Below are 27,220 nucleotides of genomic sequence, written 5' to 3' on the forward strand. Positions count from 1 at the left end.
CAACGCAGCCTTAGCTCTGTCGGCCACAGCTGGCGAGATCGGAAGGCACAAAAGCTGTCGTGTATCCAAAATTAATCTAGCTACAGAGGATGTAGTGACTGGGCAGGATCTGGATCAACCTGAGGAAAAATTAACAGGAAGAATAGCCTTCCTTCTTAAAAACCGGACTTCTCTCTGCTGAGGAGTATTATGGCCTGCTTTTACTGCGTCAAACTGATACAGCTCCAGTTTTTTTCCTGGAGGCTGGAGTCCTTAGGAGTATTTTGTATCGATATACTATATATCATGCAACATGTATGTATTATAAAATTATAGTAATATTCACAGTGTTAGTTTTGGCAATATAGGACACAGAACTGAACTTTGTCAAGGAAAGCAACTCTCGCATCACAAAATTATGACCAAAGAATAAATTTTCTGAAAGGTACCATTTTGTTTAAAAGCCATTTTGGCAAAGAAAATTGACTTGCTCTAATCAAAACCACAATGCTATTACAATGTGAAATAACTGAGAGGTGACTTTATGGGCATCTGAGCATAAAATGGTGAAACAAGATTACCTGTGAAATGAAGGAACAGAAGGGCACTTGCCATTACCTGCCTACTACTCTGCCCACAGAAGGGAGAAATCACACTAGGGAGCGCCTGCGTCAGGTAAAGAAAAATCATGCGTAATTTCATTTTTCTGTTTTACTGATTTCAAGCGTTCAAAATTCTTGAATGACGCTCTCCAAAATAATGAGGTTTAAAAATAGTAAATGTCATAAACGCTTCTGGATTTTATTTCATAATCAAAATAATTACAAGACTATTCAAGGTTAAGTGCCTTAATGTTATTAATCATTCATTACCTATGATTGAATTAAGGGCCAGCAGCACTCACATCAGTCCTGCAAACACTTGCTAACTGGCTACTACACCTTTCTTAATACAAGTAGCACAACTCGGCCGTCTCCAGGGACTCTAGCAAAACATTAGCTTTTGTAACATGTCTGGAAAGTCACCAAGTTTGGGTTATTTTCACTTTATGTGGGAGTAAGTTCCAGAAAAAGAGCTGGTTGGGGAATTCTCCAGCAGAAGGATTTTTCAGTAAGAAAATGCCCTTTTCACAGAACTGAGGTTTTCTATGTGGAAAGAGAAAGTTTGGAAAAACACATTTTTCCCTGGGAGAATCAAAATGAAGGCTCGCCTGGCTGCTGCCTGCTACGCGCTCCTCAATTCCACTTTCAGCAAAAAGTGAATTTAACAGCAGCTTTCCAGGCAGGCTGCTGGAGGTTAGCAGTCCCCAGTCCTATGCCCTCCTGGCGTGTGGCCGGCTGCAAAGGGAGAGGAAGAGGATGAAGTGGGGAATTAGAGCCCTCCGCATGCCTACAAAACCCTTGGCAGTTCACAAGTTTTCTGCACAGCTGTCCAAGCGGTTAGCAGCCAAGCACGATGAAAACACCACTTAAGGGCCCAATAAATTAAATTTTTCTGAAAATCCGTGTCTCCAAAAATCTCACTTCGACATTTTGTCCTGATTCAATGCACCTCTGTTCCCCAGGGGAAAGGGTTTCTGTTTTCCAGGCAATTCTGTCCGCGTATCACAGGGCTCTCGGGAGACCCCCTTGCCACCCACTCCTCTGCGCCGTAATGAGGGCACTCCGCTGAGTGACCTTGCTGGCCACGGCCACGGCCGCTGCCGCATGGCACGGGGAAGGGCTGTCCCCGAGATGAGGCCTCTAGGGAGATGCTGGGGTACCTGAGTAAGCAATTAGCAAACAGGCCTTGAGACTGTAGTTGAGATCAGAAGAAAAGCTCAAACCCTCTACGAACAGAGCTATGAAATGTTTGTTCCAGCCGCAGCATAGAAACGTGGTTTTAATGGCACTTAAATAAATTGGCATTTTACAGCATTCTAGGACATGAATATATTCGTCTCTTTGCTTAGTCGCAGGAAATTGCCGTGATGGATTGACATCATTTTATAATTGCATGCTATGCACAACCAAAACAGAGGGCTCAGGCAGTGAGCTGCATTCTAACTAAATTCTCAATATTTGTTAATAACAAAAGTTCAGCTAGCGTGATATAAGAACTGCACTTATAGAATGAAATATTAATTTACTATGCCTCAGTTGAGATTTTTAAGGTAGTCTTATTTTCCTTGAATGCATGGGTTTATCATTATCAGCCTGAACACAGCTAGCACTCTTCAAGGTTTCTTGCTGAAAAGAAATTGAGTGTGCAAATACTCTTTCATCATAATCACACTGGCTGTGCAGGGTAATTCATAAAAGAGCCAGAAATATATTGAAATTCAATATTGTTTTAGTCCAAATCAATATTAATAATTGTTTGCATTTTTAAAGTGCAATTTACAATTGAAAAATGTACAGAGATCAACCCATAGTTGCTAACACATCAAATTTTCCTATTAAACTTAAAGGCACAGTAATTTTACTTAAAAATGTTTCTTATAAAGCAGGAGAAGGCATTGATCTGTGAAAACAGCTATCTATTATTTATATGCACAACATTAGAATGGGTTTTAATTATAAATGAGCTAAAAGGTCAGTAACTATTTTATTTTTAAGGTCTTGATTTTAAATTTGGATAGCTTAATACAAATATTTACGCACCGTGGGCTTAGCAATTTCTTTCAGTGGTGGGACGGCTCACAGTGGAAAGTGCACAGGCGGATTAGGCAAGGTTAATTCTCAGGAACTGGAGCAAAGGAGAGCCTCTGAGCTGCAAACGTAAATGTTCCCATCTGCTTCACTGGAGAATACTGTATCTGTGAAATGCTTCTTGAAAGGGTATGAAGTGAAACCATGAAGCGCTAGTGGATAGCGCAGGAAATGCAAATAATCAGAATTAAGCTTCAGAGGATTTTGCCAGTGCCAGAGTGGGGCTCAGGGGGCATAATCAGCTTGTAAATGGACAGACCTGTGGTTTTGTAGGAAATTTTTGTGAAAGAGAAGATTTAAGAAGCTGTCAAGCACCAGACTAGGTCTAAGGTGGTTTTCTGGACATGTGGACATTGATACAAAAGCTGAATTTGATGGAACCAGGAGTACTCTTCAGGAGACCTGGCTCAGGGACACCCGGTTTCTTTATCGTGGAAATAACTACAGAGTGATGAAAGCAGAAAGTATTATAAAAATGATAATTTCTTTATAAAGCCCTAGGAGGTCGTGGAATCTCTGTGCCTGGCTATTTCTGTGGGCAGGTTAGCGAGGCATCTTCTAGCAGTGATTTAAGTACAGTTGATGTAGTTTATCCTGGGGACAACTTACACTGTGGGCAAACAGAAAAGCTCAGCCCCTCTGGCACTGTTTTCCATGATCTGTTTGTAACCGTCACCTGCTGCCACCTAAGTTTAATGAAAGCTTAAGGAAACCATAGATCTGAAAGTGCAGATTTAATTTTGTCCTATCAAACTGTGCATGTAGGATAATAAACTCACCCAGCCCCAGGAGCTCCGGCACCAGAGCTGCAGGACTGTACCTTGTTTGGTTTCTCTAGGCAACCCCAGTCAAGTCATGGAGTACAAACCGGTATGACTGCGCAAGAAAACCATTTAGCAATGTGCTGTCATCGGAAAATTAAAGTCCAAAAGGGATATTACAGTGATGTAGCCAACAAAATCCAAACCTAAGCAGTCAGACTAACTTGAACTATATCTCTGCCAAACACTGCGCAGAAAGGAGAAGAATTAGACGTCCCTTAATTGCTACGAGAGCTGCAGTGCTCAGTGGGTTGCAGGTGTGGAACAAGACCTACAGCATATGGCAGCACCCCCAGTCCTCGACTCTAGCCTTGACTTTTCGATGGTCACCTTTTGCATTACAATAGTATTTGCTTTTTTTTAACCAAGGTTCTTCAAGCTTTGTGGAATTAAAGGTATATCAATTTATATATCAATGTATCAATATATCAATATATCAATATATCAATGACGCTGCTCTAGTAATATTCCTAGTAGGAAATACTCCCTCCCCTCAGATACAAATTTTACTGCGTACGGGTTTTGTATTTAAAAGACAAATACTTGATCAAGCCTTTGGAAAAAAGTGTATAAAAATAGTAGTTTAATTTCATCTGTCACTAATGAATTCATGATTAGTCTTTATCTGTGGCGTGAGAAAGCCAGCATCAGCAATTGCTTTCATAAGAAATATCCTCAATAACATCATGCAAATCACGTAACTCCTCCCTGTGCAACACTGCATCTATATGTTAAAAAAAATACAAAATCAATGCAATTACTTCTTCCCTTCAGACAAGTGTTGCAAGAGGAAACACTGAAGATTACGAGGCACAGATAATCACATTGATGTGAACCATAAAATCAAACAGGCAAAAAACCAAGATAAACTTTGGTGTTTATTATTGGTGCCAGGACAAATACTGATGCTTCTGTGTGTGCAGAATGTGTTTGAAATTTGTCTTACCAAGTCCTATTCAGGCAAGTCATCTTTGCACCTATTAAGTGTCAGCCTTCCTTTACTGCTTGCGACGTACAACACAGTATCTGCAGTCAAAACCCAATTCTTTTGGTACCTTTTACAGAACCATTGAATGTGAGTGACTTCAGAAAACTAACAATATTTTCGCTGAGCTTCAGTCAGGTTCTTTGAATACGAATGCCTCAATTTCAGTAATGAATGCAAATATTCATGTTTGCGGTAACATCTCCCCCAGCCCTCAGCCAGAACTTGATCGGTGTCAACCCATAGGAGAGACAACGCAGGCACAGAGACAAGATGATAACGCCAGCCCCCAGCATTTGAATAACCCTGCCTGGTACAGGGCTAAACACACCAAACAGGAAGAGATCCCTATTTTATATTATCTTTGCTGTTCAGTTATCTGAGCCTAATTCACCACTGCTAACATGCTGGTCAGAGTCTCAACAGTAGAGCCAGAGCATTGGTGCTGGGAAGGGGAATACCAGAAAACCCTTTCTCTTCCCCAGGAGGATTCCTCTGTGTTACAGATAATTCTTCCATCTCCTGGAGCAGGCATCATTTGCCTGTCTACATTACAGCAAAAAGTGGGAGGAAAGAACAGAAGTTTTGAGGCTGCGTCTACCTTCCCCTCACTGAATGCAGAAGCTGAGAAGGGATGGAGTTACAAACTGAGTCTGATGTCAAATGCATCGAGTCAATAGAGTATATCCATTCCTATAGAGTATCAATGTAACAACAGGAACTTTCCCAGTGACATTTAATGATCTCCGATACTTACAGCACACAAGTATGCCTAGCAGCTAGTTGCCTTATCTGTTCTTATTACAAATCTGACAAAAGGTGCTTAAAAATAATTGAATAACAGCAAACCAAATAGTAATATTCTCCCACTCTACCAGCAGTGCAGAACTGATTTTAAAGAGAGTTCATGCCTATTCAGGATTCTCATTACAGCTCAATATTCAAAATCCCCTTCTGTTTAAAAGGCTGAGTAGTTGCTCTGAAATCCATGTGTTTCCTCTGACTGCTCTGAAATTTGGAGTGTCTAAAATTCTGGTGCACAGTAGCATACAGATAAGGAAGAACTAGAAGTGCGTCGCACATAGGCGTGCCAGTTCCTTTTACAGTGACGATCGTACTGGTGTCTCTGCTCCCCTATGTAAATGGGGACCTACGGTCCTTTGCCAGACAACCTTGCACCTCCTTTCTCACCCAGTCTTACAGTTACTGCAACCACCACCTAATGAAACAGCCACATTTCTGAACACAGACCACGTCTGTCTCCTTGGTGGCTCTGTTGGCAGCTGTGCACTCCTGTCTTTCAAAGTACAACTGTGCTGAAGCTCCAGGTGGTACTGCACCCCTTCCCCAAAGATGACCTGGCCAAAATGCAAAACTTTGGGAAGCCAAGGTGTGCAAGGGTAGGGCAAATGCTCACCACCCAGTGTAAGCAATGCTCCAGTATACTACTGATATACATACCCTCGTGCTGCCTTTGAACAGATACCATTACCGCAAACGCTCGGCTTGCTTCCCCAGGAAACTCCTGACCACGTCACAGCTCTGCCTCTCTGCAACTCCACCAGCTTCCACGTGTACTTTCCCTCACTCATCATTACACAGAACCATTTCACTCCTCTTTAAGTGATGGCAAAGCCCCCAGATATTTCTCTTCCCTAATACACACCTAGGAGAGCTCTCAGCTTGCAGAGGGGCTTCCTCCCTTTGGTCCCACATGGCATGTGAGCTGGAGGGGCTCGGTTCCTGCTCCAGACCTGCCAGCCCATCCAGACGGCGGCATGTCACAGCTGCGCCTCTGCACACCCAGCCAACTAATCCTTCAGCACCCTGAAGGGTGCTTCTCTTTATCCACTGCAGGAACGTGACAACTGAATTCAAAACAAAAATTCTATTTCATTTTGTTTAGAAATTGCACTTCAAAATAAAATGCAAATATTTGTTTCAGTTTGCTTTGCAATATATTCTGGGGGAAAATTTTCAGCTGGAAAGAAAATGTGAGAGGCATTTTAGAGAAGAAGAAAAAAAAAAAGTTTTCCAACTAGACCTACTTACAGAATATGTCCTTTCAATTAGCTGCTGGGTTTCAACTGTCCAAATCAAGAACAAGACGAAATAACTTATCTGTGACATACAGGCATAGTCTAAGTGAAAAAGTACCTTGACTAAACAGATGGTGATCTTTCATTAGGGAGAAAGCATTTGTAAAATTTCAATAAGAAACAAATTAGTCATCATGGCTAGAAGGATTAAGAGCCAGTATTAGGTGAAAACAGTCAGATGTACACCATTACAACAGTTGCTTGAGTCAATAAAGGAACCCACTCCACTGTCACAGCAAAATGTTCCATTTCAAGGTTATGAGGGCTATTTTCTTCTTCCTGAAGTAACTAGAGTAGCACCACAATGAACTAGGCACAATGTGAGCCAGGAGGTTGTTTTCTTTCTGCTTTTGCAGAAATTTTGCTATATTTTGTTTCCTCAAGTGCAGAATTAAAACCACCCTTAGTTGTGACAAAGGTTCTTAATTCCTAGCTTACAGGGACCATTTCACAGGTCTCCTGTTTTTCCAGCTTGCTTATGACTCCCAAAGAATCTCCACTTCAGATACTTTTATCTTTTAGGAAAAGGAAATAGCATTGAGGAATCATGAATCTCCACACTGTATTACATGAACCATGTTACGTACGGCACAAAGTTAAGCCATAGTGTTGGAGGGCGGGGCCTCCCACATACGTATACACATAAAGCTACTCAAAATTGTTGTTATAAGAACTATTTAAATCATCTCATGATGTCAAGAGGTCTGGCATGTGAATAGAACTTTTACCCAATGGCTAGGAACATACTGTTTAAGTTTTTATATATATATATATATAAAAGAATATATATTCTTCACTATGAGGGCAGTGAGGCACTGGAGCAGGTTGCCCAGAGAAGTTGTGGATGCCCCATCCCAGGAAGTGCTCAAGGTCAGGTTGGATGGGGCTTTGAGCAACCTGCTCTAGTGGCAGGTGTCACTGCCCATGGCAGTGGGGTTGGAACTAGATGATCTTTCAGGTCCCTTCCAACCCAAACCATTCCATGATTCTATGATAATATATGTAAATGCAGCTCATAAAATCTTTAGGTTCTGTCATCTTTTTCTCCTTACCACAACACATCTAAAACTGCACAGAAAAATTAATTTATAAAAGCAAACTCCGATGTACATTTGCTTCATACTGACATAACTGACATAAAGGAGAGAATACATCTGGGGTAATTACTTGTTTGGTACCTCTGGAAGTCCAGCTTACTCCAGGTGCATCGTATCTTCTGAAAGAAGGCATTTTTATTCGGAATAGCCAGGAAACCTGTAGAAGAGACAAATGAAGCACCTTCAGGCTTGTGCAACCACCACTGTCATACAATGGTGCAATCATCTAAAAAAACCCTTTGAAAATGTGATAGTTACTTTAAATAGAACAGAGACTGAGGCAAGTGGAGGGAGAGAGAAGCATTTCAGACCGGGCTGTAACTAGAACCAAGTGGGCACCTGAAAAACTAGGAACTTTTCCACTGTATTTTACAACAGAGGTCACTGCATTCAGCAGTTTTCTGTATGAAATATTGTAAGTGGGACAATACCCCTATAAATCCTGCCACCAGGCAGAGCCTGGGAGGGCTGGGCTGCCTGCACATGGGATCTGCCATGCGAATTGTGCGCCTTCCGTTCTGGGGTGGAAGAAAGCCGGACAAGTTCATTACTGACACTCACTATTTACACTGTCACTGTACAGCTCCTGTGAGATGTTAATTTGAAACAAAGTAAAGAAGACTTTTTTATTTCAAATGCAAACTGCTTTAGAGATTATATTTTAGCTTAGGAACAGTATTATAACCCCTCGAGGATCTTGGAGAGGTGTGTGTATTAACTTGCTAAGGACCTGGTGCTGTACTGAGGAGATTAGTAACACATGACTCCTGCTACAGTTTGCGCCCAGAAAGATAGGAAAGAAATCTTCTCGACTTTGAAAGGATTATTTTGGTTGTTTACTGAGTGCTGTCCCTTTTGGTCTTAAATTGTAGATGAAAGTGGAAGCCAAAAGTGCTCGCTTCCTACTGCAATATGTGATGGAAATGAGAGTAGCAGCTTTAGCAGCTTTGCTGGGGGTTTTGGAATGGGAAAAAGGGGTGATATGTTATCACTCTGACTTCAGCCACATAAAACAGTATTACAGCTTTTTGCAGTTACGCTGAAATTCAGGTTTTGGCACGTTATATGGGTGAATATATCTTCTAGTGGTGTGCAGGTCCACAGGACAAAACTGGTATACCTGACAGAGTAGAACTGGACCCACTGACACCTAACAAAACAAGTTTCCACCAGAATAAAAGAAAGCCTCTAATACCCCTTTTCCCCACTTTCTGCAGTATATGGATTCATGTATATGGGAGCAAAAGCGGATCCTATAATTTTCAGGCCTCTCTTCATGTTGAGAAATCCCCATTTTGCATAATTGGAGGAAATGCTGAAAGCCAAGATGCATAATGCATCGGTGACTGGAGAATAGAGCTGTTAAAAGGCAGTAAGTTCTGCCTAATTTCCTAGAACACCGATGGTGTGCGCTGGGTGGCACGTAACATAGGTGGTCAGCTCAGCATGTTCATTCAGGATCGCTGGGACACAGACGAGACTAATTAAGCTGCAGGGAAGACGAGGTGCCAGCTTATCGGGCAGGTCAGTAGGTCCGATCCACCTGAGCGCCGATTCCTGCCTCTGCAAGTGGTTCTTAGGAAAAGTGAGCGCTCCAAGCAGCGCTGCATAAAATCACACAAGGCAGGTGTGCTTTCGCTTCTTGAATTCAAACTGCTGAACTGGTCTGTGCGTCTGGCAGTGCTGACAGGCGGCTCAGGACATACCCGTCGGAGCTACCTGGGGGCGAGGGTTCACCATCAGCCTTTGGATATTGGCTGGTATTACAGAGAGGCTGAGCCACCTCTCTCCCTTTCACTTCTGATTTCCAAGGGTTTGTCAGAGTCAGAGGAACCTTTAACTTCACTTGTGATTTCATCAAAGCGGGTCTAATTCCTTTCCCCATATGAAGGAAAAATATGAATCCATATTTTTTTCAGGAAAGAATTTTGGGGACATTTGAGGGGCAGGACATTTTGAACAGATTCAGCTTAAAATTTCTTATTTCACCCTTCTTCAAAATACTTACTTTTTGTTATTACAAAGAAGAACATAATTACAGATTAAGTTGAAGCAAGCCAGACAAAATGGACAAGAGGAAATGGGCTTAAGCTGCGCCAGGGGAGGTTTAGACTGGAAATTAGGAAAAATTTCTTTACGGAAAGGGTGGTCAGGCATTGGAACAGGCTGCCCAGAGAGGTGGTGGAGTCACCATCCCTGGAGGCGTTTAAAAAATGGGTAGATGTGGCACTTCGGGATATGGTTTAGTCTGGTCTACCCTTGATTAGTCTAGAGTGGGCTTGGTAGTGTAGGTTAATGGTTGGACTGGATGATCTTAAAGGTCTTTTCCAACCTAGATGATTCTATGATTCTAAAATGTTTCAATTTGAAATATCAGCTGGAAACAAATTTGTTCTTTCCAAATCTCAGGGAAAATCAAAGTTTTTGTTCTATTGATACATGAGCAAGAATATAGTGACAGAAAATCCAGCACCCAAAGATGAATATTTGGTGAATGGACATAGCCACAGGATTAATAGTTTCCCACCTCTTTGTAAGCTGAAGAAGCCAGAGGATTTGGGGCATAATACTTGGGATTCATTTCCATTTCCTATTTCCAAGAAGAAGCGCTGACAGCTACAGATTAATATGACTTTTAATATCTCCACCTCTTACAGTGCCTCCATTTGTAAAACTGCTATAAAAAGTTAATTTTACTGGTGAATACGAATAATGTTTATAAATCCTTTTTTTCTTCTGTAAATGTCATAACAGGCCTGATCTAGAAGTCGGGGGTAAAGCAGAGAGTGGACACTTCAGTGATGGGAAAACTGAGTGCCCTGTGTTTGAAGGCCTTTTGTCTCTGTAAGTGCTTTGAAGCAAGGAAATGCATGCTTGGCTCAGCTTCAGAGATGAGAAGCAGACGTTGTTCACACAGCTCATAGAAACACAGCTAATGTATCGGGACGTGATCATTTCAGTAATAACAGCAGATCTTTTTCTAATATTCTTGTAGTAATAGTATTCCCTTTTTTCCTTCAGTTCAGTTAATTGCCTGCAGTCACTACCCCAGTCTCTAACCATATTACATGATCTAAGTAAAATTATCTTAATAATGCATCAAGTGCTCCATTACAACAACCTTTCAGAACGCACAAAACAAAATCCAGTAGAAGACAAACCCCCAGCACAGCTCCCAGCTGCCAACAGCTCATAGTTCAACCTCCCCAGATCAGCTAGGGGAGTGCTCAAATTTAACGTATAGTTTTTATTTCTATCGGGTAAAGACTGACTTATAAAAATATTTCTGCATTTATAAACGTCTCTCTCTGAACTGGCCACACTACCAGTCAATGCATACCGTTAACTGAGGACAGTCTGGCAAAAATAAAAGACACCACTGAGGCTGTGCCCGTGCAGTGCCACGTTTCTCCATGCGGAGAGCACGGATATTGCTGCATGGACCTATACCTCCACAGAGAGCTCCACAGCACCATGCAGACATCCCAGTTTGCCTCCCAAGAATGGTATAACCACAGCAGCAGGAGCCCATGCCCAAGCTAATCTCTGCTGCTTAGTACCGGGTTATTCAACAGCATACAAAGCACCTGGTTGGAAACGCATCAATCGCTGCTTTCAAAAGGCAAAGACACCTGCATACTGCTGCCCTCCTTTGAATAAACAGTGGGCTTTGACTCCACTCTGAACTGGCAGCCTGCTATCAACTAAAGGAATATCAACTAAAGCTTGCACAGCATGAGAAATGAAGTTTGCCGTGTACATGTGAACTAGGCATTTACATTCATTCATAGGTGATTTGTAATTGTCCAATTTAGCAATCAGTAGAGGTTTGCAAACAACTTGGGTGTTTTGTTGACTTGCTGATGTATATGGTAATATAAACCTGACACTGGCATTAGTTTGTGTTCCTTGACTGACTGGGAGCTGCATCGGCATCTTGCAGTGAAGCCCCAGGAAGGGGGAGTATAAAGGTGCCCTGCAGTGGGCAGGAGCCTTACGGGGTCTCTGGCCCACCTCGGTCCTTCCTTTCCCTGGTGCTACATAGGAAGGGAAGAGAGCTGCTTCTGTTCCCATCTTGGCACAGTTCCTTTCATCTTCAGGCTAATTTAGCTGGGCTGGTTGACAGCTATCCAGGGGAGTGAAAGCACACCAGCACCCAATTACACAGAGAGTCAGGTAGCTTGTGTTCTGCAACGTCTCTGAGCAGCCAACAGAGAGAAATGAGGGGCTGTGGCTACCTTGTCCCCCATCCCTCCTGTTCTCTGTGAGTGACCAAGCTCTTGGAAAGCAATTGTTGGTAGTGCTGTGAAAGCTGCATACCCTGACATAATGTTTTCCTAAGACAGCCAGTCTCAGATATGCTACCCACATAAAAAGAAGGTGACCTCAACTAAAGATCGACAGACCTTTCCCTGGGGGCAACTTATCCTACTGCTTTGCTCTGCAAGGTTTTTTTAACTTTCCTTTGAAGCGTCAACATGGCTACTATTAGGGAAAGATCCAGGTCTAGATGGACCAAAGGCAACCCCCTGAGTTTCTGCCTAAAATTATGTCATGCCCTTAGATCATTATCTTACCAATGCCATTCTTCACACAGAGTTGTTGGCAGACAAGGGAGAGAATGTCACGTCCGCAAAACTCATGAATGAACAAACAGCCATGTGCTATCAGACACAACCCCGAGTGCAGCCTGGCTGACCCATCTCAGATGAGGAATCAAACAAGAGACATCGGTAGAAAACTGTCTCTTTTTCTTGGCCTGATCCGTTATCATAACGTCAAATTGCTCACAATAAAAATGTTCAGCCATTTGGCTTCCAGGGGGTGATTGCAAAAAAGCAGACCTACAAAGCACTACTTTTAGTGCCACTCTTGTCAAAAGATTTAAATATATCTTTCCCATCATATTGGTTTGCAGCATCTTTCAGTACTGCTTGGGAGCAGGGGGGAATTAGCCCTGCTTCTGTGTTTGTAAGTAAAAAAATTGGTGCCTGAAAATTTTGCTGTAATATTAAAAATATGTTCCACACACATATTTGGATGATTTTTACCTAAAACCATACACCTTTTTTCCTTAAAAGGCTTGCTTTAATGATGCAACACCTATTCTCCTACCTGATGCTAATACTTCCTCACCTCACAATTCATAGGAGTCCTATGGTGATTAATGAATGTCTTTGAACTGGGAAGTGCTATCTGAGTGCTAATTATTATCCACATATACACATACTTCTGCTGCTTTCAAGGGCAGAGCATTCACATCCCATGGTAATGGAAAAGCTTAGAAAAACATATATTGATACCTAGGAGTTTTATCCACCACAGAAATGTATAAAGGAAGAATAAATTAGAAGTTAGATGTTTCAATTCATTATTGCACGTTCTAGTGAACCGCTCTCCATCTGTTTAATAAGTTCAGGGCAGCTGAAAATAGAGTTTAGATTGGAAGCTGCTTGCAACCTTATCTTCTTGCACTCTCCGTAATACTAATAAGAATTATAAAAATATGTTATTGCCCATTGTGAGGAGCACAGCTGAAGTATGTGACTGCAAATCCAAAGTGTAAGTTGAAGGCTATGGATTCGTCCAAATTCTGCCTCCCAGATGATGGGGCTCTGCATGGATCAATCCAAAGCTCCCACATACAGCATCCCTCTCCCTCAATATGCCTGAGGAAGTACTGCCTGAAGAAACTGTTAGCTGATGCTCCACTAAGGTTTTTTGTAGGTTTTTATCTGATGCATTTTTGAAATGATGTGATTTGAGTGTAAATGATATTTTCAAATGTTTCCTTAATGAGGATACTTTGTCCACATTTATCAGTCAGTGCTAACTGCTTTCAGAGTTCCTCTGCTCCTGTAACTCAACGCCCAGCCTGGGAGGGCTCAGAAAGCACATGCCGAGCATGTATAAAACAGCCGTTCCCATTCACCAGGTTTGCTCTCCTAGGACACGTTAATTAAAGTCAACTGATTGAAAAAATAATTACAGGAGAAAAGGGAGGGGAAAAGCCTAGACCCGTAATTTAAAGATCTCTGAAGTTTGTGTTTGTTGAGAGGTAATAATTTTGTTGAGAGGAAAGGAGTTCTCTTTCTTTTTCCTTCTTGGACTTCCTCTATATTCACTGCTTGGAAAGACACGTAATGGGACCAGGCAATAAGCAGCAGTCTGTCTTTAGAGTTATGCAAGTACATGGGGCCTTTTCTTCTTTCAGTACATGCTTTCACCTAGCTTTCATTACTGTTGCATCTTGAGGTGTCCCGAAGACACTGTAGTGTCTAACCTAAAAGGTTATGTGATCCTGAACACAGTTGTCCTATAGGATGTGGAATAACGTAAACATTATAACTATTACAAACTGCTACTGTAGCATTTCTCGCACTAATTAAACACTGTCTAGGGATCTTCTTTCTTGATGCTGCCTCTACTTCAAACAAAAACATTTCAACAAATCAAAACCAGGGAAAACAGTTTAGCATTTTAAGCTAATAATAATTGTTTTAGAAACGCAGATTTGCTCAAAGGGTATAATTAATTCAAAAATGACCTTAAAATTCAGCGTTAAGCAAATGTAAACCCCTTGTTATTTGGGAGTGGATGTTTTTAAGCTGCTTTCTCTCAAATTATAACCATGCGTTTCTTGCCAACTCTCTATCCCACCAGCTGCCGGGGCATTCCCAGCAGAGAAGGGCAGCACCGCTGATGCCAGCCTAGGGGCTGGGAGACCCTTCAACTCTCTGCTCCGTCACAGCCTTTCTGTATAATCTTGGGCAAGACACTTGCCTCGCGCCTGTCCTGTAAAATGGGAGTAGTAGCATCCTCCTCCCCATGGGCATGCAGAGCGTGTAAATAGGTTACAAAAAGGGAAATGTTTATATTAGGTAATCAAATACAATTCTTAGAAAGCTCTGACTGGACAGTTTCACAAAATGATGGTGTGATTTTTGTGTTGTACCGGCCTTGCCACAGGTGAATTTGGTTCAAAGTACCCATTTATCCAAAGCACTGACTATGTAGCGCAAACGAATTCTGTAGTGAACCAGAGAGAGGGTGGCTCACGTTCCCTGATTGTTTGCTTATAACAGTAGTGTTTGGAACTGCTACACAGTTGCTTTGAAGGCTAATCCTCCTTCCCTAATCTACCTCCTCAAAGGCTTTAAAGTTAGTATTTGACCCTTAAAAATATATATACATTATAAATATATGTGCAAAAAGTGCATCCATACTCCATACACATGCACGCAACAGGCACAGATAGACCTGCACAAGGACCCATAAGGATTTGGCTTTGCTAGTGCTGAAAAACTTAGTGACATTTTCTTTTAGTTTTACTTTTAAAGGGGTGAGAAAGGTTTAAGGTGAAAAAATAATAAAAATACACAGTTAATGTCTGCCATAATTTTAACAGAAAATAAAGCTGAATTTGCCTATGTATAGAGAGAACTTAGCGCTCTGCATTCATTTAAGATACAAGCATCCACCAATGTTCCTGGCCTGGAGCAACGGCTGCTTTACACACAGAATAAACATAGTTGCCATTAAATAACCTTATCAATCAGAGTCACAGAAATTACTTCATCAGGACTGCACAACAAGTGTTCTTCTTTGGTGCATTTTAGAAATTTAGAATACCAGTACACTGTAGAAAATTAAAAACCTGCTATGGAAACCATGAAAAGCAAACAAGTTGCCCCTGACACCAAATATTCCAGGCACAGTGAGAACAAGTCTTTAAAGACTTTTCCTGACATAACTACTTTGAATCAGCATCTTCCCACAACCCCTCCTCCCTGCCAACTAATCTTACACAGTCTTTCTGTATTTAAAACTTCTTTTGTAAACAAAGACCACCTTCAAAAACCTGCCTTTAGACCAGGTCACATTTACAATCAGAAATATGAGAAAAGCAAAGTGATCGCCACCCCTGTGACCTGTTGCTGATCTCCAGTCTGAGCCCTTGTGTTCAATAATTTGCTGATAAGAAATCCAGTTACATTTTTGAGAACCAGTTCCACTGCCTGTTCTCTAATGCACACCTTCCTTTGTGTTACTGAAAAATGCAGGACCAGCATAGTTGTGTGGCAAAAGCATTTATTTTAATTAATAAAGCCATGTGGCACCACTAATGGTTTTCCTCTCTGGTTCCCGTTCTTTCATTTGTTCACTTAGTATCTTAGAACGGACATTGGTTCCAGCAGGACTACTCATGGGCTTAAAAAGAAGTGTTTGCCTTAGGGCTATGCTCAGCAAAGGGTTTCGAAAGACGCACAAGGTGCCCATCTGGGACTAGGGCTGCCGCCATTTCACTGGGACTGCACACAACGGGAAGCATTAGAGTGAGCAGTGAGAATTTGCAGAGCTGAGCCCAGAAACTCACGGGGAGCTCCCGGGAAGGAGAGGCAGCCGAGCCCATCGCTCCTGCAGAGACAGCCCGCTTGCTCCCCATGCTCTCTTTTCTCATGTTTTCTGCAAGCCAGTAGAAGAAGGTCTAAGCACCGTGACCAGTATTTCCCTTGGAAATCAATACGCCTGCAGAGCTTTTTCAACAGGTGGCACGGTGACCTGTGGTGCACCGTTTTAGTTTGCCTGTTTTTATCAAGGGTGAAGCTGGCAGCTGCCAGTTGTTCATCCTTCTCCCCGTGTTTGACATGCAAGGTGTGGCTCTCATGATCATTTCACCCACATTAGCTCACTTTATGGTTTTCATATTGTTTAACCAGTGAAAAATAAGAAGTGATGCGTGCTTCACTTGAAGCAAGCAAATATGAAGAGAGGTTTCTGTGCAACTTTCAGCCATGGCATGACCATTTTCCCCAAACTGTGCTTTTTAACGATATTCTACATTGTCTTTTCAAAATGTTAAAAACAGTGACATATAATTAAAGACAAACTGATGGAGCAGAAATTGACGGAATGACTGGAATTAACTGTACCAAAAAAATACTAGAGAAATCAGTTATTTGGTCTAAACAAGGACTTAAATCTACTAATCTGCATTGAAAAAATAAATGCTCTATTAAGTTTTAGGGGTTTGTTTTTTTACCTCTTGTAGATGTATTATGCCAGACTTCCAGATGAGAGGACGAGACTATGAATGAAGAGTGTCCTGGAGATTGCGTGCAGTTCTTTTCCTGGGTCAGAACCGGATTGATCCGAGAACAATAATTATGAGGCTGACATGTATGTTCTCCTTCATCTTGCTGTTTGGAGCTGCTGGGCTCGTTGTCTTCATTCACCTGCAGGATCCAGAAGAAATAGTTCATCAGCAGACACCAGGTTAGCATTCCTATTTCTATTTGACTCACTTGCTCTTTCATGTTCAACATTTTGTACTTATACCCTAAACGTGTTTTACGTACTTCATAGAGGTTGCCTCAACAAAGGTATGTAATTTTTTAATGAAGGCTATTTTGAAACTAATTAACAATTTCTTTTTTTTTTTTTTAAGTAAAAAAGAGGCATTTGCTTAAAAATAAGTTCCAAGAGCCAATTAACTGATTATGCAGGGATCTTTGCCAAGGTGCACAGGGTCCAACTGGATGGAGTTAATTTTCTGCTAAAGTTGAGACCAACTTCTGCTACCAGCTATACTACTATAAATATGAAAATGAGAAATTTCGCCAAAAGTTCATTTCCTGCAAATACATGTCTCTGAATCCCTCTTTGCCTGTATATGGTATTCAATGTGTCATGGAGATGCAAAATAAGAGATGCATAAATGAGTCACGCAAGAAACATCAAATACTTTTGGATGCATTCCTTTAGTGTGTTTAGCTTCCATTAAACTTTTCATAACTTTCATATGCACACCATCATCCTGTGCTGCTAACTTTCAACTGTGAAGAGCCACAAAGACCACATCAATGGGAGAACTAGAAAACTGTGGGTTGAAATAGTGGTTTCCTTTTAAATCGGGGGCATGCAAGAAATATGAAAAAGCACGAGATCTCTTGGTTTACTTACAGTCGCTTTGTCTCTGACTAAGGTCTTAATGAAGGCTGGTTTAGAGCCTAGACAAATGACAGTGGAGTTACTCCAGCTCATAATAATGCCCCTGTGTGCTGAGGTTTGGTCACTGTGTTTGCTCTTATATGCACTGAAATTCTCCTTTGACTAAACACATGCTTTATAAAAAGTCTATTCGATTGACGTCTTCATGGATGGGGCTCTGAGCAACCTGATCTGGTTAAAGCTGTCCCTGCTCACTGCAGGGGGGTTGGGCTAGGTGACCTCTAAAGGTCCCTTCCAACCCAAAGCATTCTATGATTCTATGATTCTACGATTGTACAGTGAACACGACTCTACATATTTTAAAGTATTACTAACATTGTTAAAGGAGCTGAACCCTAACACAGAGAACTCTTAAATAATTACATTAAGTGCTAATTTCTGTGTCCAGGTTTATTAAGTGCTTATTTCCATGTCACTAAACAATGTATACATTAATATGTTTATTATTTAGTCCAACTGCACACCAATTTTGAAAGCAGCTAAACCTATAGGAATAACGAATCATCGGTGTTGTGCAAAGCAGAGAATTAACCAGCCCCTTCACTGCTTTTGCAATTTATTTTCGTATACTTAGATGCAAAAGAGCTTGCAGATTAAAACTGGGGGTATTGGCCACCTTCGACTGAAATTAGCCTGTAGATTGGGGGTGAGGGGAGAGACATATGAACAGCAAATGCAGGCAGTACCCTAATGCATCTAAGAACGTGTAACTTCACACTGAAAAGATAATTCTTTGCTCCTGAAAGAGAAGGAATTTCTAGTGGTGTCTCAAAACCAGTGCAATTTCTTCTCCATTTCTTCATTATTGGTCCCTCATGTTGACCTGTCGTACCTCTGTTCTCTCTGCCACAAACCTCTTGAACACCGACTGCTGATTGTAGTACACCGTGAAGTGATTTTTGAGAGGGATATAACTGTAGAAGGGGATGCCCAAGCACATTTAAATAAAAGCAAGTTTGAACAGAGCTCCTACCCCCAGCAGGGAAACTCACTCCATAACGTACTCGATTGCTTGTGGGCAGGGTTCTGCATAGCTAAAACATGAACATCCCAACAATGCCGTTACTGCCAAAGGTGTGTAATCAATTGCTAAATTCTCACGTTCAATTACTATTTATGTTAATAGGAACCAGACCGTACCCTTGAGTAAAAGGTGCTCAATACAATTAGTCTTATTTCTGTTTGGCTGATTTTCATGTGTTTTAAGTGCTTTCAGCTCCCAGTGAACCTAGAAACTCCTCACATCCCCTGCTTCTGAAAATGTATACAAGTTATCACTAAAACATATTAGGTGGCTTAAAGGACACAGGAAAAAATAGCCATTCATTTCATTAAAAAGAGAGGTAGGCATATTTCATCACTAGACAATCTCCTGTGAAAAATCTGTCAAGCGACATTTGTGGTGAGCTGAAAAGGATCTTTCCCTTCTCCTGTGCAGAGTATCTCTCCTTAGAAGGGCCTGTTTCTAATAGAGATCGGATATTGCTATCATTTGCTTGTTTGATTGCTCCCTCAATAGAATTCAACAAATGCACATGTCATTAAGATACTTAGGACAACAGATTCTGCATGGCAAAGTTGTATTGGATTAGCCTTTCCTTTTGTATTTCCCACGTAGTTACTATGTAGCAAAACATGTTTGCCAGGCATTGGAATCTCATCAGGAAAGCTGGAGAAAAGTTGAGTAACATTTATTTTCCACTGAAAAGGAGCCTAGCAGAATTTTGGATTGTCCAAAAGGACATTTTTCACTGTTAGTACATTCAGTCATCTTTAATTTAAGATAGTACAACTTATGAAACAAGATTAATAAAAATACTTTGGTACTTTAGTTTTATCTGTCTGTTCCGGAAATTGTTCTTGATTGGTTTAGTCCTAGCAAGCATGATGGTGAGACCTTGATGTACTACTTAAACCAGTATAAAATCCACAGTCATAAAACTTTAAGTAATGCTTACATTACTTTCACTGAGCAAAGTACTCCTGACAGTAGCTGTTTGTGTTGATTTGTTACTATTCATTTATTCTTTCCCTGTGCTTCACATTGCTACCTAATTGTGATGCTGTACTGAGAAAGCAATATCAAAGTAATTTTCCACAACATTAGTTGCAATTTTCTTCTGATCTTTCGAGTGAAACAATCCCATCCTGTTGGCTTCTGTGAGCATATAAACCTTGATTACATTTATCTGTTGGAAACCAATGCTTACAAAGTATATGAGCCCGGGATAGCAGGTGTAGGGCCTTTTTTGCTGATTGACAAACATGCTGTCTGTGTAGTTTTATTTATATAACGCACATCACTCTGAACAGATATTTAAGACAGACAGCCATTTAGGGTGGGCAAAACATTTCCCAAGCCAATATATTCAACTCAGTAGATATTCCTGTGGTCATTACAGAGACAACAACTTCACTTACGACAGTTGTTTTCTTGCCATCTATGAAGAGTGCTGTTACTATGGAGAATGCAGGACAAAGCAGGGGTGTGGGTTGAGAAGTGGTATGAAGGATAGTCATACACCGTACAAAAACATAATGCTCTTCTAATAATTGTCCCTGCATAATTATATAAAACTTGGCTTCTGCAGTAATCATGGCGTTATTCTTAAACAGACACAGTAAAGGATTTGTTTTGGGTAAGTCAAGCACATTTGCACATGGTGTACAGGAAAAATTTAAGACATATATCCCCATCCTAATGCTAATGACTCTTGAATGTATAAATCTCCTGTCTGTGATAGGATATTATACATGCAAAAACTTTACACTAACTAAATGTGCAGCCACTCCACCGCTGTGTTTGTCCTGGAACCACAAAAGCAGCTGGGAAGGGGCCTGTCCAGCCCTGTGGTTAGCAGGAGGCTTCTTCAGCATAATGGCATGCACCCTCTCTCCCAGGATTTACAGTGGAAGAGTTGATAGGGCTAACGAGCGCCTTTACAGCCTTGGCCAGGGCCACTGCAGTTTATGAGATCACTGACAGCACGGAGAGCTTGGATTTGTGAGAGCTGCATTTGGGTGGTACAAGAGAGAGCAACTTGGACAAACGACCTCAGCAAGTGAGAGAAGAGTCTAGAGGATGCAACCCACCCTGACGGCTCTCAGGTGGATTGCAAAACACCTACACAAACTTCTGAGCTGCAGACCAGCCAGTCCATGGGCTGGAGACTGTGGTCATGAATGTGGGCAGGTGAGGTCATGAATACCAGGACCACTGCTTCCGAGTTGCACCAGGGACACAGTATCTATACCTGTACTTCTGTAGCTGTACTTAAGACCATGTGCTCTATGGACTTCAGTCAGAAGAGAAGGGATATTCTAAAATGGTATCTACTTTTCTAAGAGGAGATTTTGCCAAATAAAAATGAGGGGAAATATTAATATTTCTATACACCTATATTCAGGTAGTTCTCTACATAGCGAATAAGCCCATGGGAAAAAATTACTGGGTTTTTGCCATATGGTTACTGAATTCACAAACCTGTAAGAGTTTTCAATTAGAACTTTAAAGATAAATATATATGGACACACACTCCTCTGGGAGCTGGTAAAAGGTGGAAAATACATCTCAAAGGTTGCATGTTGTGAAAGCTCCAAAAGGGTGAAAACAGGGAGTAGAATGGAAATGGCTTTGCAGTCTGACTGCATCAGAATTTGAAAGTCAAGTATGAATATAACCAAACCTGAAACTCATCTGTCTGAGATTCTGCAGTGATTGCTCTCCTTACCTCATCTACCAATTTCTAGCATAATACTGTCATCTTCTTTATTTTCTGCTTTACTAAGGGTGTGATGGGGAGGAGAGGGAGGAAGGAGAGATGACAGAAGGGCTGGCATGTGAATGCTATTGCAAACCTGACGGCACAAGGGAGCCACAGTGCAGAAATCTTACCGTATATTGCAGTAGCCTTAGAGCAAATACCAATATTATAGCTATACTGAAATTTTCTTAATTAGTTATTCAGAGCACATACACTCACAAATTACAGTCCTATGCACATCTCCATGTTTGCTGTACATTTCCATGATACTATTCTACTGCACAACGTACCGCCTGTTTGTCATACTGGAAACTTTTTATAAATACAATTGAAAATGAACTAGCATTGATATATAATTCCTACAATTTGCAACTTACTTCTCTTTATAAACTGGAAGCCATTTAATCTGCTTCTCAACTAACAGCATCAGCAGAAATCATGAACAAAAGAATCTGGTGACTGTAGCGGAGGCGAGTGGGCTCACCGATAGGCTTTTCAAGCAGAAGCAGCATACTGTTACATGCGTAAGGGTAGCTTCCACCAGCTCAAGAGTGGATGAAACTTCTGCAGTCGCATCCTCTGAGTCTTCTTTAGCTGAACTTCCCCCAGCAAAGAACTTCCCTGTGTGCAGACTAGTTCCCAGTGCTCTGCAGTTATCGGGATGAAAAGAAAAAGATGTATTGCCTTGTCTGCTGGGGCAAGGCACTTATAAGGGAAATGTGGTCTTATGAGTGTGATATTCCCCTTTCTGCTGCTTGAAGTTGTGTTTTAGACTGACTGTGAATGTAAACCTGGTTATTTTTCACATTTGAAAGAAGTGCTGGCAATGACTTCTTCAGTCCACTGCTATAGGGGGATCAAACGCTGTCCACATGGTTACAAAGGAAACCCTACACCACACTGCCATTGCAACCCTGTTCAAAATACAGTCTATTGCTGAAAGCAATCACATATAAGCTGTTTTATCAAAAATGATATAGAGAGATTGACTCCTACAACACTTTTTCCCTGCTTTCACGACTAGCCATATCCTTGGCAGTCTTAAGAAAAACGCAGCATTTATTTACAACCATGGTATTGAGAGAGTGTCACTTTTTTTTTTCCTTTTCCTTTTTTTTACAGTTTCTGTTAACATGCTTTAGCAGTTAGAAAGTCAGTACTTTTTCCAGCCTAAAGCCCATTAAAGCAAATACAGCTCTTAAGCTATAGCACCACAGGCCAGCATTTATAGGACCAGTATTTCCTGTCAACCATCAGCAAGTGCTATCACAGAGTCGGAGCACTTTGGTGTTAGACTGTGGAATTGGGACCCAAAGTTGCTGTGGTTTGTTCCTGTCTTGCCCTACTGGTCACAGATTGTGCTATATCATGTTAAATCAGGCAATTCACCTGCTAAATGGTTCCATTTCCTATTATTACAGGGGTTCTCTGCAGGGAATTCAAAGTACCTAAGGACTGCAAGATCCTACCACAAAAATGCAAGACCAAAGCATATTAACTGTGAGATTATCACAAAATCTAGTGCATTACTGGCAGCAGTTATAATCCCACTGCAGTGGTGCGCACACACATCAGATGACTGAACTCAGATCCACTGCCCATTTATCTGATGGCATAAAGTCCATGTCACCTAATCCCAAATGTATTCATCAGCATAAAACCAGAGTGATGTAGTGCTAAATCACTCACATAGTGCAGCTTCCACTTCCACAAATTTCCCTAGCTTCTGTGAGCATTTCTTCTTAGATACTGACTGGTTAAAAAAAAGGGGTTGATATTTCTGTTAAAGCCTACTTTTAAAAACTGTCAGAGGTTGACACTTCTTTGTTGTGTCTGGCAAAATAGAAAGTGACCTGCCATCTCAGAGCTGCATTCATGTATGGTGCTTGGCAGCATATCACAGGCAAAACTGAACCGCACTATGATATGTCAGAAGACTCTCAGAGTGGCAGCTTTAGGAAAGCGTATTCCTAGGGAACAAGCCTGGATGCTTCTCAGATTCCCCTGGAAATCTGCAGAGGCATTACAGAAATGTGCAAAAGTTGATCAGCAGACTTGCATTTCACCTCAAAACATTTATTCTAAATACAAGGCTATATTGAATTTTTCATAGCAAATGTGTCAGTACTAGAAAGCCTCCTTCCATATGTCAGCTATCATTCAGTTTGCTTGATTTTTAAAACTTGATAGCACACTGAAGAGCTTAGGTAAGTTTAAAATAATTTCTGGATTTTCTAAAGTTTATGCCATTTTGAACATGTTTTATAATATATGTTTCCATTTCTCAAAGTTATTAACGTTCCCCTAAAAGCTTAACCAAAACTTCCTCTCTCCAGCAATATCATCCTTTTTCATTTAGTAAACATTAATTTTCCTTTCATGATTCTAGTGGAGCTTGAAATTAAAGGTGGGTTTCTTCTCTATTATGGCTGCTTTGTGTATCAGCATCAAAACTGCCAGTTAACTACTGCTTTAGCACCAGCCAAGAGGCACAGAAAGCCAAATAATTGATCTTGCATAGGCCCTACACAAGAGCAACTTTTTGTGGACACCTTTATCATTTTCTCCAAATGAACAATCTATCCATTTTTGAAAGTAAGTGACTGCTTCTGGATCTGTCGCCACTTGACATATGCAAGGTGATTAACTGATTTTAATCTTATGCTGTACAGACCCTATCGTACAAGATGCTAGCTCATAGCATCAGTGCAGAAAAGCACTTCAATATCAATGAAGTGGCTCAACCGTTAACTCTGCTCTGATGCCTGAAGTGCTCTGCTGCCTGAGGGTCAGAATATTCTGCATCTTGTAAAATTAAGTCCCATCTTTGTCCCTTTTTGGTCTCAGCCACTTCAGGAGACCTATGTGGTGATTAAGGGGAAAAATGCTCCAGCCAGGTGCTTCCTCTGTTGCCGCTTCCGTGCATCAGGGCAATTCAGATATGCTCTTTCCCTCTTTTTTCAGAATCACTATCCACTGGCTGTTCTTACCTACAGAAATGGAGTCTTTTGGGGCTTCTGTTCTTGCTTTTTAGTTGGAAACCACACATTTTATCATAAAACTCTTCGCAGGGACTGGATGTCTGATGTTTTGCTCTTTGTACCGCATTAGCCAAGAGACGAGTGTTTACAGACTTCGGGTATCCCTAAACGATGAAAGGGAAACATGCTGTGCCACCCAGCACGTATGCACATACACAAGGGGAGTTACATGGGCTAGGAGGAAATCAAGGGACATCGAGTCCCTTTATGGAGCAGTGGGAACTGAACAGCCTCAGAAGGGGAAAAAAAGCAGGTTGTGAATGAAATTCCACATCTTTCAAGAAGGCGCCTGTGCTCCAGTGTGCTGTTCCTTCTCTGTTCTCATTCATTTACCTTTCTCCTTCCATTTGGCATAAAGATTGGCAGCGCTGAGCTTTCTGTAATGATGGCACAGATAACGCTTGGGACAAACAAAGGTATATTTGGCTTTAGAATCATTTTAGGCTTGAATTCACAGAAGTCTTCAGACGGCCTGCACCCACTGCAGTCAGAGTAGCTAACATGGAAGCAGAGGAGACACACTAATACTTATTCTTCTGGCCAGGAGGACAGAAAGCACAAGCCTAAACAGAGGAAGCTGGTCATTTGCCCAGCGGCTATTTGAGAGGGATGGGAGGGAAGACTCCTTTTCTCAAGCTGTAGGTAGTGCACAATGGCTAAGATCCTACATACCAGTTTCCAGCTTGTCGCATTTTGTTTTCTTGGCTTGTTTGACTTGACTTTATTTGTTAATAAAGTTCTGCACAGCTTAATGCCCATAAGTCAAACCACAGGAGAAATTATAAACAGCAATCACTGCTGCTCTGTGTGAACTGAATGCAGCTTTAATTGGGTCCTCCTAATTGTGCATGCAGCTGCTAGGAAAAACGTGATGATGCTTATCTCATAGAAGAAAACAAATTCCTCTCACTACTCCACTGAGAGCAAATGAAAAGGTGTGTATTCAAATAGTCACAAAAGTAAATGTATACACCTGCAGGTAGATACCATGAATTTTGTGCCACAGCAATGCAATTCTGTACTCATTGTGACTTTAATGTAGTTCACTGTAATTGTTTACAACTCATCCTAAAGACTTTGGTGAGAACTTAAGCAGGGCTGGGATACCGTTCATATGCTCAAAACAAACATCGGCACCTCAGCCACCAAGTTCACTTAGATACTGTGAACAGCCAAGATTAACAGTGGAAACCAATCAACTGGTTTTTTATAAGCTCTTAAATTGAAACCTGCTCCTCCGTTCATTTAGCTCGAGAGATGTTATTACCTTGTAAACAGGAGGCATCCGTAAGTCACTACCTAATTAAAATTCCAATTATTCTGCATTTATGAGCTGCTCATTCTCATGCTATTGAAGGAAATTAAGTTACTCAGGAATGTACAAAGTCAGGTATTGTTTAACACCTATATATTGATGATGTGTTCAGTGCTGCATGTTAAACCAGCCATGTCGCTGCCTGTTCCAGTAGCATATTTCACCAATACCTGCAGAATGCTTCTTGGGCTGATTTATATTTTGTAGGAGAAAAACAAAATGAACAGACCTTAGCAAACAACAGCGTTAAGAAAGAAAAGCATGTAAATGGGAGAGAAACAGAAAAAAATATGTGTGCGGCACACAAAGAAGAACAGTGGGAAAGGACGTCTGAGAAGCAAAAGTTGAGATAACTTCCTTTTCTGTTCTTCACATTTGAAATTATTGAATGAAAGGAGCTTTGTGGGTTTTTTTGTAGAAAAACATCCAGAGAGCCTAGTTCTGCTACATACTTTAAACATTTAAAAAAAAAAAAAAAAAAGTTAAAACCAAAATGTGTAATTAAATTAGAATGTAACAGAAAATTTACTGCAGTTTTATAATTCATGTTAATAGACAATGGGCCCAGAATCAGTATGACTGAAGTTCCCAGGAGTGCTAAAATGGAGACAAGGGAAGTAGTAAGGAAATCAGTATTTACTACAGTAAATTTACAGTAGTTAATGAACTTAAAAAGAACACCTTAAATTTTTAAAAGCACTAAATACTCCTAATGAACAATAATCTAATTATATTATACTTCCATATGCAAATCTTTGACACATAACATGTTCTTAATGTCTACACATTTGCACACCATATTTTTCCTCTTGCTTGTTTCCAGAGATCAAATTATATATTCAGTATATTCTGATTGTTCTCTGCCTTTTCCTCTAAAGGCACTGGCTTCACTTCTTAATTGAGACCCAGTGGAGATAAGTTCACCACAACATAATTTAATGAACTATGGAAGAGTTACCTTTTACTGCATGAAGTATCAAGCTGCATGACAGAGAAAGACTATCTCCTAGGTGATGTTTCAGTAGATAATAATTAACTAAGACATCTCCTAAAATAATATCACCCACACAAATGCAGCCCTTTCCCCCTCTGAAATTGGACAACACATAAAGCAAGTTAATAAGCCAAGGCCACAGTTCCTAAAAGGAGTTCAGTGACACAATTGCTTTCCTCCATGAAATCACAGATTAGAAATCGGAGACCTACAGTACAGATGAGCGAATTTTACTCTTTTTCCCCTTCAACTTCAAAGGCTGAACTGTACTTGATTTACCCTTCACATTAGTCTTGGACGTGCCATCACCACAGTCCCTGCCAAGTGTGAAGAAGATTTTCCTTTTCGCTCCGAATGATTTTGAGCAGATCAGCAGAGGTACTCTCACTGCACACAGCTGTCATCTCAGCGCCTCCTGCCCCCT

The 27,220-nt window shown here is 41.0% G+C and overlaps 1 protein-coding gene across 1 annotated transcript in view; it reads left to right on the forward strand.

Annotated features, from left to right (window-relative positions):
* Nucleotides 1-16,838: 16,838 nt before the first annotated feature.
* The window catches only part of CHST8 (carbohydrate sulfotransferase 8), a 145,829-nt gene continuing 135,447 nt past the window's right edge, over nucleotides 16,839-27,220 (forward strand). Inside the window, exon 1 of the mRNA XM_075715752.1 lies at nucleotides 16,839-16,947. Coding sequence (XP_075571867.1) covers nucleotides 16,839-16,947 — 109 coding nt within the window. The remainder of the gene's footprint in view (nucleotides 16,948-27,220) is intronic.

Source organism: Pelecanus crispus, chromosome 8 (assembly GCF_030463565.1).
Source record: "Pelecanus crispus isolate bPelCri1 chromosome 8, bPelCri1.pri, whole genome shotgun sequence".
In the NCBI taxonomy this organism is placed as follows: Eukaryota; Metazoa; Chordata; class Aves; order Pelecaniformes; family Pelecanidae; genus Pelecanus; species Pelecanus crispus.